Genomic DNA, 21075 nt, shown 5'->3' on the forward strand with positions numbered 1-21075 from the left:
CAAAGTAGCCACCATCAACCCAAGAAATTGAACAGAACTCAATCAATTTGAAAATACAAGAAGAAAACTGCCCTCCTAATGGAAAGTCACCAGCTTTTTTTCTCCCTTCCATTCCCCTGAACATGTATACCAGTACTGTTTTCCTATTCACTCCAATGGAGAGTGCTGGTTCATAAACTGTTCTGTTCTCCCAGAAGAAATTTCAAACTGCTTTGTCAGCAAAGTAGAATGATTACCAAGGAAAAACACTAATAATACTGAAAAGAACATAGATCTTTATAAGGAGCTTAATTAGTCCCTGAACTACCTGGAATTTCTCCAATTAATTATGTAGTGTATAAATAGAACTGTTAATCATTCCAATGCTTTTTCAAACAAGAAAGCATTAGGAAGATCTAACAGCAGAGAATTTGTCTAGAAGGTTGCTATTGGTTCAAAGTTCTTGCACTGGCACTTTCTGCTTCTACAGTACTGGAGACCTAGGTAAAGCTTCCTGTAAATAACGCTTCAAAGACAACAAGCTGAACTGAGGGAAAAAAATTGCCAGGGAAGAGGCTGAAGACAAATGGACAATGGAATGCCTTTCAAACACTTTTTGGATAAGAAAATATCTGCTGTTAAAGAGACCTATCAATTCAAGACTATCAGAATAGAAACCCTCTCAGCTATTAAGATGTACCTTATAACTGAAGACCATGCTAGTTTGAGTAAAGTTAAAGCTAATCCAGTTCGTTCATTCTCCAAAACGTTGCAAATGAAAAGCATACATTTACCACATTCTGAGTAGAGTGATTTCAGTTCCCACTAGGACTTGGTTGGTTGCAATCTTCATCTAAAAGAACATGTTTACTTCACAATACAAATTCTCACTAAATTTACTGTAGAAAAACAACTGCTTCTGTAGGTAGCAAGAAATTCTTCTGATTTAACATGATCTCAAAGGGCACATCCTTATCTTTCAAAAGCCAGCGATAAACTCCAGTTTTAAACATCTATGTATTGTACAAACTACAGAAGAAAAGCCAAGTAACGCTGCAAAGCACTTTTCTTCGAAGATTCAAAATTGCAGCTAAGGTCCAACATCCACTCAACAAATTGCCTCTTCACAACCTAGTCAACTCCAAATCCTAACTTGTTTTGTACCAATAACTGCAACTTGATTCTGCTTTCACACAATTTTGACAAACTTAAGCTACAGGAAACATCTTCATTTAAAAGAGTTGCTAAGGAAAAGAACAAAACAGACTAAGATTATACTTCACATGAGTTTAACATAAAACTGGAATTAATAAAACTGAATGAATCATTCAGGAAATTAAAACAAAGATCATACTTTGAGATGTAAGTAGGGGCTTGCTGTATGATTGAGGATTGCAGAGGAAATAGATGTGGAAAGCATGTGATGGAACAATTTTCAAAGATTAAAACTATTAAGCAGTCTACAAGGAAATAGAAGAATACCAGCAGTATGCAGAGCAACAGTAATCTGATCTAAACAAAAGGAAACGTGTCTTGAAAACATTTCTGTCAAGTGCTTTAAATATTTGTGTAGCAACTGGGAAGGCTTTGGGATTGAGCTATAATATGTCATAACTCAAGGCTGGTATTACTGAACATGAAAAAACTGTTCAGATAGAACTTCTTACACAGCTAAAGTTTGAACCAAGCACTGATTTTTTTTCATTCTATAGTAAGTGGTAGATGCCATCTCTAGACAAACTCGCACGCTGAATGAAAAATATACCTTTATATGCCAGGCTTAAAGTGTTTTGATCAGCACCACAAAATCCAGCTAGAGGTCTGCAACCGGTTGTCCATTTCTGCATTGATGCCAGGCCAATACTAACTAACATCTTAATTAGTGACTTGGATGACAGGATAGTAACCCTTAGAAACTGAAAGGAGAGCTAACAAACACGATAATTGTGCTGCCAAACCTTGTCAGGGTGGAGAAATGAGTTGACAGGTACCTTATAGACTTCAAATTTAACTCTGCCCATGGGAAGGAATAATCTCATACATTGATACATGTGAGGCATTGACCAGGTGGAAAACAGCTTAGTGTAACACAACCACAGATAGTCAACAGACAAGTTGAACTTGAGTTTGCAACATGCCCTTTTATCAAGAAAGGTAAACAACATCCCAGGCTGCATTACATTAGGAAGAGTATCACTACAAGGTGGAGAGAGGTGATCCTTCCCTTCTACTCAGAACTAACGAGGCCACATCTGGAGGGCTATGTAAAAGTCTAGGCTTCCCAGTACAAGAGATGTAGGCATACTGAAGTGAGTCCAATGAAAGTCTGTGAGAATAAGACACAAACATTTGTCAGAAATGAAAAAGATGCCAGAGTTCCATTGTTTACCCCCAAAAGGAGAACTCTGAGGGGCAGGGATCATACTAATGGATCTAAGTACCTAATGAGAAGAATTAAAGTAGATGGAGAAAGATTGCTCTCAGTAAGAGAAGAATGCTTAGTAAAAGAACAAGGAGAAATGGACATAAGTATGTGAAAAGTATTTTAAGACTAAATTTAAGACTAAACTTTTATTTAAAAGTGGGATCAAACACTGGAAGAGTGTTTGCCTGACCAGCCTAGTGACCTTCTATGACAGTGTAACTGCATCAATGGAAAAGAGCCACTGATGTCATTTGAATTTCAATAAGGCTTTTGACATGGTTAACCCATCCATTCTCCTTCTCAGAACTGGAAAGAAATGGATTTGACGGGTGGACTGTTGAATGAATGAGGAACTAGTTAAGAGATCGTACCCAGAGTGGTGATTGATGGCTGGGTAAAGATGAGCAACAAGTGATGTACGTCAGGGGTCAGTACTGGGACCAATACTCTTCAATATCTTCATCAGTACTGCAATCAAGTGCATCTTCAGAAAGTTTGTAGATGATACCAAGCTGTTTGTTGCAATCAACACACCCGAGGGATGGGATGCTATCCAGACAGACCTAAACAGGCTGAAGCAGTGGATTCAGGAGAACCTCATGAAGTTCAATAAATCAAGTGCAAAGTCTTACACCTGGGTAATGGCAACCCCCACTATCAATACAAGCTAAAGGATGAAAGTATTGAGCACAGCTCTGTCTAAAAGGCATTAGAGGTCCTGGTGGATGGCAAGTTAGACATCAATGAGTAAATGTGCCCTCATAGCCCGGAAGGCTGACTGTATCCTGGGCTTCATCAAAAGAAGCATAGCCAGCATGGCAAGGGAGGTGATCTTGACCCTATACTCCGTGATGGTGACCTCTTCTGGAGATACAACATTCAGGTATAGAGTCCTCAGTACAAGAAAGTCATGGATCTGCCGAAGCACATCCAGAGCAGGGCCATAAAAATGATCCAAGGGATGAAACACTTCCTCTCCAAGAAAAGGCTGAGAAAGATGAGGCTGTTCAGTCTAGAAAAAAAAAGGCTCTGGGGAAACCTGATAGCAGTACTAAAGGAGTACTTAAAGAAAGAAAGACTCCTTACCAGAGTCTGCTGTGATAGGACATGGGGAAACAGTTTCAAACTGAAACAGGGGGAATTTAGATTGGAGAAAGTTGTTTGTTTTGGTTTTTTTTTTGTTTGTTTTAAATAAGGGCAGTGAAGCACAGGTACACACTGGTTGCTCAGAGAGGTGGTGGATGCTCCATCCCTGGAGAGCTCACTTGATGATTTTTTGGGTAGGGGTCCCTTCTTTTGTCAGGCTGGACAGAACTCTGAGCAACATGATCTTAGCTGTAGATGCCCCTGTTCATTGGAGTTGGACTAGATTACCCTTAAAGGTCCCTTTCAACACAAATAATTCCATGATTCTAAACGTTGCCAGAGCGGAGATTAGGAGAAGATTCTCATTCTTGGAGTTACTCAGAAAATGTGAGCAAGCTGCCTTTTGATGAGGACTGGACTAAGTACATTCAAAGTCCATTTCAACCAAATACTCAGACCATTTGAATACTTCACAAATCTCAAAGCAGAAACAGAAGCAAACATCTTGTGTCATAATCCCACCCTGGAAGTGTTCAGTGGGGGCTGCCCTAGATGATCTTCAGAGATGCATTACAACCCCTGTGATTCTGTGTGTTCAAGACCAGGTTGGATGGGACTTTGGTCAATCTGGTCTAGTGGAATGTTCCCTCTGATATGGCAGAGGAGTTTGAAATCAATAGTCCTAAAGGTCCCCTTCAAAACATCAAGGAATTTCTGAGTCAGATAAAAAAATGAAGTCATGAAATCAAAAGCGTTCCGGTCCTACAATTCCAAGAAATACTATAGGAGAATTGAGATAACATTGAAAACATTGCAGAAATCTAACCAAAACTAGTCAAAGAAATTTGCATTGTTTCCTTATCATAGACAACCCACTACCCATAACTTTCACTAAAGCTCATGAGGCAGCTGCTTAGACTGATAGTTTCAATAATCAAGATTGAGGGAGCATTTTGCTATAGACAGATGCACCAAGGCTGTATGGAAAAGCTAAAGATCTTTCTTCTCCTTGTACATTAATGGATGTTAGCTAAAAAAATCCTGCAGGCTAGTTAGGTAACATACTGTCTGTCTCCCTGCACATTTAATATTTGGGAATGTTTCTTGGAAATATGCCTAGATTTTTCTCCATCTTTAAAATTATTACAGAAGGTTACAAGTGGAGACAAGTTCTCACAATTCAGAAATCAAGGCCACTAAGCACACCCAGACAAAGCAGTAGTTATTTCTTCACATTCAAACACTAGCTTAACAGATATATCATTTGTGAGAAGTTTCTACTTTAAGAAAAGGAAATTAAACAGCCTTGAGATCTGCAAATATCCCACTAGCTTGGGTACTAGAATCCTCAAATATAGGTCAGAGTCAGATGTCTGACATTTGCCTATCAGGTTATTCCTAGGGGGTGAGTGTGCTTGGAAGAGCTCCAAGTATCTCAAACATCTCCCACCCTTTCTTCTTCCTGTGCTTCTCACATGGCAGTTAAGCAGCTTAATGGTTATATGAAAATCAGCACATACTACATCAAGTATATCTCTAGAGGTTTTTAGACAGCACAGCGCAAATGATCTATAATTCCGATTAGATCACTTTTTCATAGAAAGGTAGCTCCATTCAGTTGGCTCATACCTGATTACTGGCGGCCATTATCAAGGTTCTCGTAGGCGCAGATTGGGGTTTACCACTTGGCATAGGCAATGCTGGTGGTAAACTGGCCATAAGTTGAGTCGGTGCTTGCAGACTGAACTGGTAAACATTAGGAGCTGTGCAAGGTGGTGTATCAGAATCCTTTTGGCAGAGAAAAAGGGGAAAAGAAAAGCAACTTTACAGAAAATACAGCATATACAGTCTATGAATGTGAAAAATGCATCCAAATATTATCTCTCGTGAACACTGTAAAGATTCTTTCAGTGGTAAGAAAATAAAATATAAACTAGTAGTACGTTTATTTTACATATCTAGCAGTTTAGACTGAGTTTAACCAAGTCTGCGTCACAAAGACAAAGTCAATAGGTCTATGGTGATAACAAATCAGTTCTGGTCAGCTCGATCTAAAGCCAAATAAAGCTCTCTTCTACCCAATTAGAATTAAAAGGTAGAAACTACATCTGGAAAAAAACAGTGCAAGAATAGTGACAGTGAAATGAGGACTACAATTGCAGGTGTCATGACAGAATCAGTCCTCAGAACAGCGTTATGGATTGCACTGAACTGTACAGAAAAGTTACTCAAACTCTTGAACCCACCAAAGTTAGAGCTCCATCTACCAAGAAACAAGGAGATGGCTAATCAGACAAGACTAACATATAAGCACTAGTTATCCACTTCAATACTAGTTAGGAGTTCTCATCACTTTCCATTGGAAGTACGCACAGTTCTTCAGAGGAAAGCGAGATGGATGTAAGACTACAGAAATACTGTAGTGGAGCTCACTACTATATTTTTTATACCTCCTCCTTCCAGCCTGACCAACAGCAATTGCATATGCATCATAAGCAGAGTTAGCACTGCACTCTAGAGCACTCAAAAGCACTCAAGCAAAGAGGCAAACGTGGATCCAGAAGCTTACAAATACTCTTGACACTTCAGATCCATGTCTGAAAGACAAGAGCTCTGGCCCTCACCAGTATAAGGGCTACAGAGATTACACAGTAAAAAGACAGATATAAATACAAGAATAAGATCCCCCTAATGCTTTTAGCTTAATTATATAGGGATGAAGCTACATCACCTAAGTAAGTTCCCAATCTCTTTACTGCTCTTTTGAATGCCTATTGCCTATCATAGTCCTTCACAAAAATACCTGAAGAGATGCTTTTGGAAAGATACTGGTTTATTCTATTGACAACTTCCCATTTTAAAACCTATTCTTTAAATCAGTTTCAACTTCCCAAATAAGAACACAGTATTCAAAAGGAAGATTTCTACTATTCATATCTCTGACTAGGTAAGAGTGTTCAATTTACCTTGTTGTAGGTAAGGAAAAAGCATGGAGGAGAAACAACAATCATTACTGAGGAACACTGCAACTTGTGCTTGACTAACAGGATCCCTACTTTTCTGTCTAGGCAGAAACAGTGAAACAACAAATGTACTGAAGTGATCTTATGATGCAAATGTCTCTTCCTAGCATCAGGAACCCTTTACTAACTAGGTCTGACCATAAGAGTTTATTTCAACTCCATTAGTAACTCAAGGGTTAGATACAAGGTAAGATGTAGGGTAAAGTTTATAGATATACCCATCCTTCAGCACAATAGTTCACTCTCTAATATCATGTGATTTAATAATGTTTACAGGTATCCTCTCCACAAATTTAACTGCATGGAAGTAGTGTTTTCTTTGTTTCATGACATTGCTAGTCAATTCAAACTTTTCAACTGACAACAGCTACTACTCTAGGAATTCAATTTTTAATATTTCTTTTAAATACATGGACCAAACAAGTTTTAGAATCTCAGTCAATTTTTAAAATTGTTACTCTGAGGAAAAAAATCTAACCTAGAAGTCAATATTAAGAAATCAAAACCTTTAACAAAGGAATGAAAGTGTCTGTAGCATAACATACACAGGTTGTGTCCCCTACACACATACAAGAATGAACTAGAGATCATGGCAAAGATGTTCTTACTGTCCCATTCTCCAGCCTTCTTCCATCAGTTTCCCACTTTCCTACAACATTCAGGAGTTGGAAGCTGTGAGAACAAAGACTATTTCTATACAAATTGTGTTCTTTGAAAAGAAAGAACTGAGCACTGGTGCCTATAGTTGGAACTTTAAAGATTTTTTTCACATGCTCCTCTCAATGTGCTGTTACAACAGCAGGAACAAAGTGATCTAATAGATAACTGCTGCCATTCCTACTCCTTTCACTTCTTCCATTATTGCTCTCTCCATTGTACTTGCATTAGCATTTGCCATTATGAGCCAATTCTGAGGCAAACCACAGAAACAGCAATCTCCTTTTTCTAGTTTTATCCTCAATCAGCTCACCACAAGTTCAGCTGAGTATGAATGCAGAAAAGCCCAAGGAGCAACTAAGCAGAGTCATCCCTAGAAAGAACAACTAGTGGATTTACTGAGCAGTAGTACAAAACCACACTCCTTAGAGAAAAAAGTAACACTAGGAAAAATTCAGGCATTTCAAAGAAGTTCAGCCAAAGCACTGAAGAACCTCAGTGTATAATCTTGCTTGAATGGCCTTAGACCAGCACACTCAAATCTTCTTGACAAATCCACATACTTCCAAGGTGATGTGAAGTCTGTCAAATCCTCATCCCATTTCACCCCAGCTTGTGCCATTTCCCTTTTTGGTAGGTGGAGCCATAACTTTAAGAGACTATGGTATAATGAAGGAGATCAACATTTGTCTATGGCAGGTCACAGGATTTGTATCAATCAAAAAAGTTGAGCCCTTCCTATTTGCCAATCTATAAATAATACAAAACCTCAAACAAGATGCAACTGATTTTTCTGTCCTTAATTAAACTGCATTATAAAAACAAAATACGTTTGTCATGCTAATAGGAGAGGGGGGGAAGTGTAAGAACAGATTAATAACAGAAGCAAACTGAAAAATACATGTCCTCCAAAACTAATAGTGGTTTCACCAAAATACAACTTAAGTTAATCTAATTAGAATCTCTCAGTATTAAAAATACAAGCAAAGTGCCCCTTTAGCCTCACTGTGTTATCTTCTCCAATGCCTGCAAAATTACTCCTTATTTTAATCATTATTAAACAGAAGATATTTCCCCAAAGTGTCTCATTTCAAACTTCCTTTAGTATTCCTACTACTTTCATTTCATGGGCTTTCAACTGGCCTGAATTGATAAGAGTACAATAACATTTCAAATTTTGCAGGTAAATATTTTTCAAATTAAGCATTAAATTATAGCACTTATTACTGCAAGTTGAGCATATAAATGTCAGTTTAGGTTTTCTTCCATCCTAAAATGGCTTTGGCACCTCTTTTTCAGGTGACGTAATATTAATATATGGCAAGAATATAATTAGCTGGAGGCATCAAAAAGAAGCCTAACTCCTAAATGGTGCTTCTTTCTCCTTACCTCACAGACACCACAGGAGTAAAATCAACTTTTGTTGATTCACAATTCCTCTGCACCTTTTGTTGCTCAGAATAATTTACCAAATAACCTATTTTTCCAAACTCTGCCTCCTGCAGAGTTTACTCTTACATCAAGTGTGTATACATAATGAAAAGCCTGCTCAAGCAACTGAAAGATAAGACCTGATGGAAGACAAGACAGTATAAAACAGCACATGAGAATATGGGGTAAGAAAACAAAAGCAAAGCATAGGAGTGGAGAGTGAAAAAGGAAAATAATCAGGAAAGAGTAGTAATGGCAAAATTTGTTCCACAGAAAGTGTCAGAAGTCTTCACAGTAAGAATAGGGAGAAGAAAAGTTTTAAGAGATTTGGGGAGGGAAAGTTTCAGGGTAGCCGGCTGCTTTATTTGGAGATAGATTTAAGTACTGACTTGAGTCAACCTTTCTTGAGAGACTAAAGATTGAGTTGCTTTTTTTTTAAGAGGACTTGTTTCCCCTTATTTGTTCAGGAAAGAAGAAGAGCAAGACAGTATATGCATTCTATCAAAAGATGGTCAATTGTCCATGCATATTTGAATGGTTACTTCAGTTAGGGCATGAGAACACTCACTAGTAAAAAGGCAGAAAAGTAATTTTCTGTGCAGCTTTTGTTCTCAGATCAAGAATTGTTGGGCCACACTCCTCCTGCCCACCCTCCTACACACACTTAACCAAAACAATAAAATAAATCATAGTCACTACACAGATATAACAAGTCTGCAAGAAGAGCTGTTACAGTAAGTGTTTTGAAGTGTCAGTGTCTGTCCTAATGCAGATAAGCACATGCCGTACACCTGCAAACTTCATCCCTTTAAAGAAGAAAGCAGAATTTATTAGGACAGATCATGTCATTTTTACCACCTCCAAATGGTGAAGTTCAACAGTTTCTGCCAATAAGCTGAAATTCACAGCCCTTGAGACTAACAGGAATAAAAGGGAAATGCCAATAATTAAATACTTTGAGCCCAAGTACTAAAAGCCACAAATACTGCACAGCAAGTAACAGTTCTTAAGTCAGCGTGGATCTTGTATTCAGCAGAATGAAAGCAATAATGAGGATCAGTCTTGGCAGCCATTTATGTACTACTTTAATAACATTAGTATCTGATCACAATAGTGAATATTTAATATTTGAAGACAGTGAAAAGACATTCCACAAAACATTAAAGGTACTGGTTGGCATATCTTCTGACAGTGGCAGAATGGTGGGCAGATCAAGCAGTGACATTCTGACAAAATGTTATTATAAAGGCTGAACAGCAACGATTACAGCTAAAATTCAGGACAGGCTGAAACACGTATCACATTAAGAGAGTTAAACAGACTACACAGGTTACTTCATCCGCTGGAACTTCCACTAGCTCAGCAGGGCTGTATGATCTTGAGAATTCAAAAACGTTCATGAAATAATCTTGTCATACAAGCCCAAAGAAAGTTACCATTCTGAGATGAGTACAAGAGTCCCTAGATCCAAACTTCCAACAAAATTTCAAGATTGTGCAGGACTAGATTTCAGAGGTTACGCATCTATTAGATTTCAAAACCAGCCTTAGAACTTTCCTATGATCAATTACATTAGTTACTGATATGCAAGTACCACTGTCACATTAAATTGTAAACTTTGTTTGGCACAAGGGCATCAAAATTACAGAGTATATTTAGTACCAGGCTATACTAGACCAAAATTAGACTGAAAGAAATATACCATAAATATTTCTATTTGGCAGAGATAATTGGTTAGGTAAATATTCTCCAGCACTAAGATTTGGTGAATTAATGGAAGGAAGCTCTTCATAACACTTCAGCAACAAGAAAGAAGATCAGCAGTTGCAAAGCACATATCCAGAACAGAAAATTTTAAAAAGAGACATTTGGTTATTTAGTTTCTCAGACTGGTATCTGCAGTTAGCCCCAGCCTGCAGAGGGGCAAAGGTGAACATCTGGTTTTAGATTGCTGTAGCAGTCACTAAAATCAGTAGGAGGGTTAAAATGAATTTTCCTGATATCAGACACTTATTTTCTATTGCAGAATAATTTGATTCTTGCTCCCACAGAAAAAGCTCAGACACTTTGCACTGTCCTTGATAGCAAAGACATTTATAAAGCACCTTCAAGAGGAAGAACTTAGTACAACCAGTACTATTTATTTCAGCATTTGCTGGATCACGTGGGAACATGCAGTAGTTCATAACTTACCTGTGGGCAAGTAAAGAATACATGCTGCTTTTTTAATCAGGGCAGCATATGGCAATTTAAATAGCTGCACAGTTGAATACTTCATTCAGAAAAAAATATACTATATAGATCAGTGATAATTAACAGAAGCCAAGAAATACACATACAATCATATGTTCTGATGACACTTTCCTTGTATTCGTAGGTTCTTTTCTAGCATGTACTAGAATATTTACACTGCCTACAGAGCTGAGCTAACAGAATGGGAACATTAGTACTCAATTTTGCAGTGAAGTGTCACTACGAGTTAGAGGTCTCTGTTGACATGTACAGTATGATAAATCCACAAACTGAGCAGCACAGATAGCAAGAGATATGAGTCAGATTTTGCTTCTAAGAGGACTGATCTGAAATTCACTAGATCCTCGCAAAGCTTTTCTTTTTTGTGATTAAGATTTCAGTTTGCTAGGACTCAAAGACAGCAAAACTAGAACTTCATCAGCCAGACACTGTTAGCATTTTGTTAACTATTTTTACTACCCTGGAAAATCCAGATTATGATCTTTATATCTGGAAGAGAGCAAACCATCAATCTAGGACCTCTGTCTCCTGCACCTTCTTGACAATCTGCATCTTCCTTTCAATCTTCAGCATCAAACTTCATAAGATTTAACTTGAGATGAATACAGAATCATCATTCCACAAGATCAGAGCTAACACTATATAGACCTCTATCAACGTTAACACCATATTCTCTTGTTCTTAAACTGGTACTGAATGAAGCTCACTACATCATACCTATCTGCAGCATGCACTGGAAGTCTTGGCACAAATAAGTTCTCACACATGATGGAATTTTCTTTGCTGGAGCCTGAGCATAATACTACACCAGATCAAACCACAGAACCTCCTTAACTTCAGAACACATTTCTCTTTCTGAAAGAAATACAGCTCAGAACTACTCAACATGAATATTATCATCCTTGCATATCCAAGTGTGAATAGGATGGACTCAGTTGTCAGAAACTTGTCATTTCACTGCAAATTAAGGAATATGCTGGCAGTCTAAAGGACACCGTACCAATAAACAGGGCATAGAAGAGGGACAAGCACATAGAAAAATAGGAAGCCTTATGCCCAAGTAGCATAAGGCTGTTTACTTTTGGAACACACAAGCTAACTGCAAGTCCTTCTTGTTGAGAGCTTTTCCACTTTTTCACTTACTAATTTATCTGATAATTAGGCAGTTAAGTTTCATGCAATGTCAGGCAAAATGGGACTAAGGGGAAGTCATCACTGCTCATGCCCCCGGTTGAGAGTGCATGACATTAAGCAAATATTTTCAATTTATCATAAAACATATCTTACAGCTCTATCTTCTCTGTCCTACTCAAATCAATAACACAGCTAGCAGCATCACTGGCAAGCACCATGCTGCTCTTTTTCCATTTGCCAGATGGTGCAACTAAAGTGTTTACCATATCTACTAGAGGGAGAGAAGACAATTCAACAAAAATTCAGTAGTGTTAAGAAATTACAGGTTACCAGAAGATACAATTAATGCATTTGTTCTTCAAAATGAAATCCACAATTTTTAATTCCATGTTTGTCCAGTTTTTGAAAGCAGTCAAGAAACAGGTGCTTGGACTTAAGTACAACTGTGAGTAAGTGGGGGTGGTGTATCTTCTCCCAGTCAATACTGACCCCTAACAAATGTGATTCAATAGATTTCTGAGTACCTCATGCAAAGCAAGTTTGTGCTTTATCCTCTGCACAACCCAACTCCACTAATTTGAAACCATACCAAAAGAAAACACCTGGCAATTGTTAAGCATCTGAGAATGTACCTAAATAAACTACTGCTTCTTCTTCCATGAAGTTACAATAATGTCTAGCAATCATTTTCAAACTGCACTTTCCAACAAGGAAGCTGACAAACTTACATGTGAGGGCCTCTCACCATTAGAACATGAATTGACTGTTTGGCTGAAAAAAATGTAGTATTATTCATTCTCACAGTAGAATATGATGGTCACATTCAATTTAAGATGCAAGAAAACAGGACTGGAAATTGAGAATGAGATTTTTTTTTGATAGGAAGATTTAATTAAGAGATTTTTACTATCCTGTTTAATTAGCTTCTGTCAACTTGACACATACATCTTATTACAGCTAACTACTACCACAATGGGTACCAAAGATTTAGGATGGAACAAAGACCTATTTCATTTAACAAAGAAGTAATTTTCTGAGCAGGGGAAGTTATTAATTTACTAGTAGCTCAGGGACAGTATCACACGTTTTGAAAAGAGTGATAAACTCTGCTTATTAGTTTAAAACATTAAAACAAAAAAGCTTACAATGTCACTGCCAGAGAGTGATGATACAGACGACGCAGATGAGCCAGAGGATAACTGTTGTGTACTAGCCAATGACAAAGTCAAGCGTTGGTTGTAAGATGATTCAGAGTCTCTGTTGTTGTTCTGTTCTCCATTGCATGGAACTATTTGGTCTCTTATTTTCAACCTATTATCTGTTAATAAAAAACATGAGCATCAATTAAGAGCACAGAATACAAGATATGGATCCTCAAATCTTAGAATTACTTCTGTTTAACAAGCCAAACTGAAAAACAAGCTCTGAACACTAGTTTCAGATCAAGAAGTTAAAAATTCCTTTTTTTTCCTTAAGTTTCTTTAAGAATACCTGAAATAATTCATTTCAAAGCACAGTTATTTTGAACTGCACCAAATCGAAGAGAAAATGTTTCAGTTGGTTTCAAAAGATTTGCTATACCTACCAAGTTCAGGTGATAAATTAATTTTGCTCCCCCACTTCTTTTTAATCCAGGCCCTGTAGTCAATCACTTCTTGGGTCACTTTGATGATTCTACCTAATGTGCTAAAAAATATTTAAATTAAGACTATTGGTTACATACATACTTGCAAGCATTTCAAAAAGCACTGAAATTACGTTTGGAATCCATTTAAGATATCCCTAACCAAAGAATCTTTTTGAATCTTCATTTCCTTACATCAGTGTATGAGTCACTGAAGGATCACACTTTAAATTAGTTTACTACTTCTCTCCTACTATGCTAACCTGAAAGCACTGACACTGGTAAGATTTTTACTTCTAAATGGAACTCATCTTAATTCCCAGGAAAGTATATACAAATTATATTTTGTTTGAAGAAGGCAAGTTAGAGGTTCTTGCATTTCCCCAAACAAAAAGTATTTCTTCCATTCCGTTAGGACATGTGTATCATACTGAAGACAATGTCCCAGCCCTTCAAATCATCTTCACACTGAATAGAGACTCTCCCTAGTATTTGTATTTGCTTATGGGTTTACAGGGCACCTTGAAAGATCCCTACAATTGTAAAGGAAGTATCATGGATTGTGACGTAGTGGACACAAGATACAGACTGGCAAAAAATGCCACATAAAATTAGAATTTAAGGAATTTTTTTTTTTTTTTAAAGGTAACTAGCTGTGAGAACAAGCCCACCTGATACTTTTATCCTGTTAACTCGTGACCAGTTATCAACAAGTACAGAATAGCTTTTTACTGCATGCCGTCCCAACATTCATACAGGTGAACTGTATGTTATCTTGAACAGGTTTGTCCTAGTTTAATAAATCAACTTCCAAGTTTTCCTTCTATTAGGGGCTGGGAAATGAAACACTAACTATACTAATGCCTAAAATACATGCTCAAAATCCATGAAGGACCAACTATTGTACAAAAACAGGCTATGAAAAGCTATTCATCCTGGAAAACTATAAAGTTATTTTAATTATGAAAATCTTTAACAGTTGTAATGAAGCTTTTTTATTAATTTCACACCATAAAAGGTACACTGTACCTTTACTGGTATTTTTGAGGTGTATTAATAGGAAGGACATATAGCCTAGAAGTATTTACACTGCCTTCATCAGGACATTTCAACTCCTCAGCAAGGTGCAACAGTTCTGCTGCATTAGGCATTGTAATTCTACTGCAAGACCAAGTACCACATGTTTCACATTTAGATTCCAAACTTTAAAAAACATGTCACTGTGTCAAAATTGAAACAGGAATTTTAAGCAAACTTTGGACCATACGACATCACTTAAGTAACAAGTCAAACAGATGCTCTATACATCAGGATCTTCTACAAGTGCCATATCTTATTCTATTATGTAATTACATAAATGCTGTAATGCATGTTTGAAAATACAATCTTGAATTTTACATACAGAATTGAATGCTTTGACACGATTGTCACCATTATCTTAGTGAATTCTTGGGATTCACAGCTCAACAACTAAGTAGAGTACCTTAAAATGGAACAGAACACTTTCTAGCTGTCACTACATTACAACTATGATGCAAATAAATCTTAAGATCACTCTTAAAATGCTCAGATCACTGACAAGATTCAATGAGGCAATATCTAAAGCTCCAGCCAGTTTTCCTCAGCACAAAAAACACTGCCTGTGAAAGACTGTTAAAGGATACTGAACTTCTGAACCATCTCCCTGATAGTAGACGAGCAATAATTTAAAGCAAGAAGGATCTGCTTGGGCACATGGATTAGGAAAAAACGTAAAGCCTTTGATGAGATAAACACTGTGTAGGGAAAGCTGATATTGCTGATATTTCTTGAGACAGTATGCATTCTAGTGATGGTCACCCAGCATTTAAGATGAGAAGCAAATGAAAGACTGTTTCAGATAGTACTTCTGCCATCTGTGTCAGCAGATCTTGCAGATCAATTTAACATTCCCTTTAACAGTCCTGGGAGCTCTCTTGGCCAATCAGGGGTAGCTCAAACCTAACACACAGACCTACCAGCAGTTAGATCTAGTGGGTTAAAACAGACCAAACAGCTTCGAAGCACAAAGACAGAGAAAACACTTCACGTATCACACAGACTATTTAAGATTCTCATCTGCAAATGACAACCCCACACATGCAAAACCTTGCCAAAGCTTCCTCCAACTCTCAGCTCCGGCCTTCCAGCATGATAGTATCTTCCCCTCATCCACCTCCACCATTCATTTATCTCCAAGGAGGGACCTGTCAGGAATTCAGAACTCAACAAACTGAACGAAGATTTCAGTCTTAGTTATACTGAAGAGATATCGTAGCAGAACCAGATTTCCAATCCTTATGTCATATGACCTGATCTGCCTCCCAAATGTGGCTATGCTGCTGCTTAGGGATGCTGTCTGAGCACACACTGATACTTCAAACAATATGACAAGTCAGTATTGTAGGCCAGCATGCCGATCTACAGACATATTATAATTCAAGGATAAATTTATGCCATGTATATATACACACACAGCCTTCCAGCAAAACTGATGACTGTCAAGCAATATAATAACACTCCATCTTATCCTGAGCAACTTTCTGCTGCTTCTGTTGCTTCTGTTCTGTCCTTCAAGAAACCACAATGAAAACTGGATCAGCTTCTTTGGAGATAGAAGTGTTGATGTTCTTTCTTTCAGTCAGACCAGAGAGTTAAACTGACTCAGCTTCTGACTGCAGGCTCATTAGATCTAACCAAAGACAAGAGTCAGTAATATATAGATCAAGAAGCAAGAAACTGAGCTGCTAACAGGGAGATAAGTCCACGGATGGATAGGCTAGACAAGGTATAATATATTTCCTACTAAAGAAACCCTTCCTTCCAAGATGACAGGAAACTGTTTGGTCTAGAAATCTGCAGAACATTCTATTAACCTCTTAAGAAGCACTCTAGAAAGACAACATGTGAGGAACACTGAAAACAAAGAGTTAAGGTAGCTTCTGTAACTTTGACTAACTATCTTTAAGACTCAAATGATTACTGTTTCTTCTCAGCACAGAGACAAAATACAATGAGAAGCCTAGACAAAAGACAGCCTTCACTCCCAGTACACTTCAAAAGTTTTATTCAGAAGCTTGCATAAAATGACAGAGTAATTTGGATACGCCCATACTGTTCTGGGGGTCATGTTAGCACAGAACATGGATGAGTAAGGCCTGTGCTGAAAGAGCAAAATCTGACTTATTTTGAAACAGAGAATATCTGAAGCAGCAGTTGACTAGATAGCTTTAAATTACCTTAGACTTTTGCTTCTTCAGGTTGGACTAACACTGGAAAAAAGGCATGATCACTAAGAAAGATCTGAAAGCTACTGACATGTTTTGTACATTACCAACCAAGACCATACACAAGATGCACATAGGTTTCCCCTGAAAAGAGTTGATAACAACTCAAACCCACCAGGCTGTTTTCATGCTTCAGGGAAAGATAGCCCCAGTTATGGCAACGCTGAACAGGTTAGTCTTCATTGAAAGCTGCACCTTTTATGACACCTGACATATTGCTACCTGACTGAATGGTGAGTTACAGGTATGACAAGTTCGAGGCTCATATCACTGGCACAGACAGCCCAAAACAGGAGAAGGACAGGGCAGATGTATTAACACCTGCTGAAACACAGCCACTGGGATTTCTCAAGTTTGGAGCTTCCTACATACAGTAACAAGTGTACTTACTGATGACATCTGAGACTTGCATTAAATGCATTTACAAACTTAGATTTGATGTCTAATATAAACAGAGGCACCCTATAAGAGAACAAATATGACCTTTGAAGAATCACAAAAGTTGTTAACTAGGGCCTAAAACAAGCAAAACTTCATATATCCCTAGGTCCTTCTACCCATATGTACATAGAAATGAAGCAACACATTATAGACAATACACATTCAAGAGATGCACCTTAATCTTAAAACAGCAATCTTAAATGTTAATGTGTAACACTTCCCACTCTTTCTACCTATCTCCATCACAGAGGCATGAATTGTCTCAGTCTTTAAATTTAGTTCCACAAGAAAACAGATTCACAGGCACTATTAAAACCTGTGAGTATTAAAGTCAGAAACAAAACTTGACTTCTTTATGGTAAACTTAGCATATATGCAGTTGCCTTACCAAATAATAAACTTACTATAGGATAACTATCTCCCTTTGCAATTATAATTAATGCTAGAAATTAACACCTTGACTAAAGTTTGCAATTTTATCTGTAAGGTTAACATGACTTCCAATAGCCACTTCTCTCTGAAGTTAGCTGGAGAGCTCAGAATACTTCTAGAATTCTAGGGAAGTCCCAGAGAAGATGCATCTTCTGATCTATCCCAGTTTGCACTGAAGGTTAGGATTAAATACCACATGCTAGAGCAGATACATGCATGAAAATGACATAGCTGTGATACCTTCATTTTTTTCTCCTCATCGAAAAATATACTTCAACATAATTTGCAAAGTTAAGAGCTGAGAACACAGCTGTACAGCATTTCTATGAAAGACATCAAAATGTGCTCTAAAAATGTCACATTTAGGAGTACGCTAGCTTTTAACAGCAGTTCAAACATTACTGCCTAAGTGAATTTATTCTAATAGCTTAATTTCATACAAAGCCTTTTAAAACAGTTTGGGGGTCACATATCAGAGAACAGGGCAAATTTCTACTCTGACTAGTTCACACAAAATTTTGCTCAAACCCATTCCTCTGCTGTAATATAGACAGAAATCAAACCAAATTTCAAGTCAGCAGTCTTTCCTTTGCAATACTTCAGGCAGAACCTTCGTGGAGAGGCTACTCTGGCATTCTTCCACACTAAGAAACCTCACACTGGATTAATTCTGGCTTTTATCAAGCTGTCTTCATTTCAATGCTGCACATGAAGGTATTACACTCATAGCACTGGACCAGCCTGAATTTCTAGGCAGATTTCAATACAACTGCAGTTAAACAACAATGAGCAATATTCCTTTTATCGATTAGACTCAACATTCCTAATTGATTACAGAAACAAACAATATTCAAAAAGTAGACTAATTACCTCTCAGAATCTCTATTTGGATATGATCTTGCAAGTGGTGATACTGCATGGCTAAGAACAATGTAGGCATAATCAAAAACTTGTTTCACTTGCATGGCACCGTAAGAACTTCTGCCAACGTCGTTTCCTGAAATAATGTGACAATCATCAGATCACCTTTTTTAATAGTAACCAAAAATCATTCATACTTAAAGCTCAGAAGCCTTAAAAATAAAACTTTATTTTGTTTAAACTGGTCAGACCAAACTATTCATATCAGGTACAACTAAGTGTGCCCATCTCATTTAAGGATGCTAGCTTTAGGAATGACATTCAAAATTATGCATTCAGTACAGCATGTGAAAAATACTGATATATTACAGCCTGAAAGAAACAGAAAATATAGCTATGAACAAAGCTTGAAGCTGATCTCTAAGAAGGAACCTACCTCACTTACCAGTAAAGTTTTGGCAAGCAAAACTTAGCTCAGAATTTCACTTGCGCAACCACATTATCTTCACTGAACCAATGGCCAGATATACTTACATTAACCCTATTTAAGCTTCTCAAAACTACAGCCAATAAATAAGCACCCTATATGCATTAGCTTATCTTCTCAGGATAACCAATTTCTCAAAATCTTTATCATGTAGGATTCCACAAGCTGGTACACAAGCATTGCTTCTGCTCAACTTTGCACTAGTTCTTGACTGTCTCTTTAAGCACATTCTACTTAGAGCACAACTCCTTTCAAACCCAGTGCCTCACGAGGAACCACAGAAGTTATGAACATGCTAAAACTTCTGTATAGTGACCACATACAGGCATAGGTCTTCCATTTGACACCCAGGAAGACCTTGTCAGCGCTAGCAAGAAACCAGTTGGGGTTTCTGTAGATATATTTGGTACCAGACACCAAAGGTTCACTCAATTTAAAGAACACTTGAAAATAATTTCCCTCAAATTGCATGCCCAAAATACAGATTAGATCTTGAGCGGGTAGAAAGCAGCTTACAGTAAAAGGTTCCCTCCTTCAGAATGATACTTTACTGTTGTGAGAACACTGGGAATGTACGAACCACTGAAAGTATTTAAGACTGCAAATGAAATCAATGTCCACGAACAAGGCATAATAAAAATCCTCTCTGAAAACTGATACACAAAGAATCAAGTCTATTATTTGGAAAGTGAATCTAATGAGGCTGAATTTGACTTGAGAGGAAACTTTCACTCACTGAAGTATATTGGTTCAGTAAGACATCACAGATATCAAGCTAAAATTTGCCATCCAGGAAAAGCAGCATCAGCTTTACTACTTGACAATATATTGCAGTTCTTCAAGATTCTCCAACAATTATACCATTTGAACAAGAAAGGTAATTTAATGAAAACAGATTGGGAATCGGAGCACTTTGGGACTACAGGATGTTTTCAGTAACATATATAATTAATTTAACATCTGATTACAAAAGACTTCATGTTTACTGAAGTAAATGACCATCTCACACAACTTACTGCTAAAGCTTCCAGCAGTGACTAGACTTAAAATTATGAAAGCCTCTCTAAAAGAGGTATTTACAACTGGACTCCACCCTGAAGTAGAAGCAGGCCTTGGAAAGCAAACTTGGGAAGAAGCATGTTGTAGTTCAGTGCTTCACTGCTAAGAAGTTAACAGACACTTTCCCAAAGGATTTAGTCCAAAGGTAACTGCATAGAGACCTAAGGCAAGCCAGCAGTCAAGATTACAGAACAAAGACATTATACTAGAGAAAATAGATTAATTCAGTATACATTGTCCAGGGGCAGAAGCAGCAACAATAGTATTTTCATTTAACAACATACAAAAGAAAATTAAGCCAAGAAGCAATAAAGAAACAAAAATAGCATTACAAGGGGCTAAACACATGCAATTGCACCTACTGCTACCACTAGATTTACGTAACAGGAATTGAGTACACAAAGTCAATCAAATTACATTAGTGTAGCCCATTATGGTGTTAAGGCAACTACATGTAATGCATATCCTGGAAGGAGCAAATGAAAACACTACTGCTACTAACTGTAGGTCACTCCTTTTGACAGTAGTTGTCACCTCTACTGTTCTGCCATGTATTTCTGCCAGCAAAAGAAACCAGAAGCCTTCCCTAATCCACCTTCAGCAAACCAGGGCAGTTTGGTTTAAACCACCGAAGTTGTATATGAGTCTTCATTAAAGAACATTTGACAAGAAGCAGAATAACCCATGCCATAGCATGCCCAAGTCTCTGATTGCCTCACTCTGCACCTGTAATTAGTTCATAAAAAATCTAATAAGTGGTTTTATTCAATTATACAGTCTACAGGGCTTCTGACTGGCACTGCATTTGAAAAGCAGGTATGGAAGCCAAAGCTATCTGACCTACTGTGAATAATACCCAGTTAAGTCTGTATTTTCAG

The 21075-nt window shown here is 37.5% G+C and overlaps 1 protein-coding gene across 7 annotated transcripts in view; it reads right to left on the reverse strand.

Moving 5' to 3' along the window:
• TENT4A (terminal nucleotidyltransferase 4A) overlaps window positions 1-21075 on the reverse strand; it is a 56683-nt gene that overhangs the window by 11094 nt on the left and 24514 nt on the right. For 4 of the 7 annotated variants that reach the window (XM_090137126.1, XM_031589193.2, XM_090137127.1 and 1 more), the window contains exons 8-11: window positions 18661-18787; window positions 13574-13674; window positions 13134-13306; window positions 5120-5278 (exon numbers count right to left, since the gene is read on the reverse strand). In XM_090137126.1, the coding sequence (XP_089993252.1) occupies window positions 5120-5278; window positions 13134-13306; window positions 13574-13674; window positions 18661-18787 (560 nt within the window). The remainder of the gene's footprint in view (window positions 1-5119; window positions 5279-13133; window positions 13307-13573; window positions 13675-18660; window positions 18788-21075) is intronic. The other 3 variants (XM_090137129.1, XM_090137128.1, XM_090137130.1) reach the window with 1 other exon arrangement.

Source organism: Phasianus colchicus, chromosome 3 (assembly GCF_987193195.1).
Source record: "Phasianus colchicus chromosome 3, bPhaCol1.hap1.1, whole genome shotgun sequence".
Classification (NCBI taxonomy): Eukaryota; Metazoa; Chordata; class Aves; order Galliformes; family Phasianidae; genus Phasianus; species Phasianus colchicus.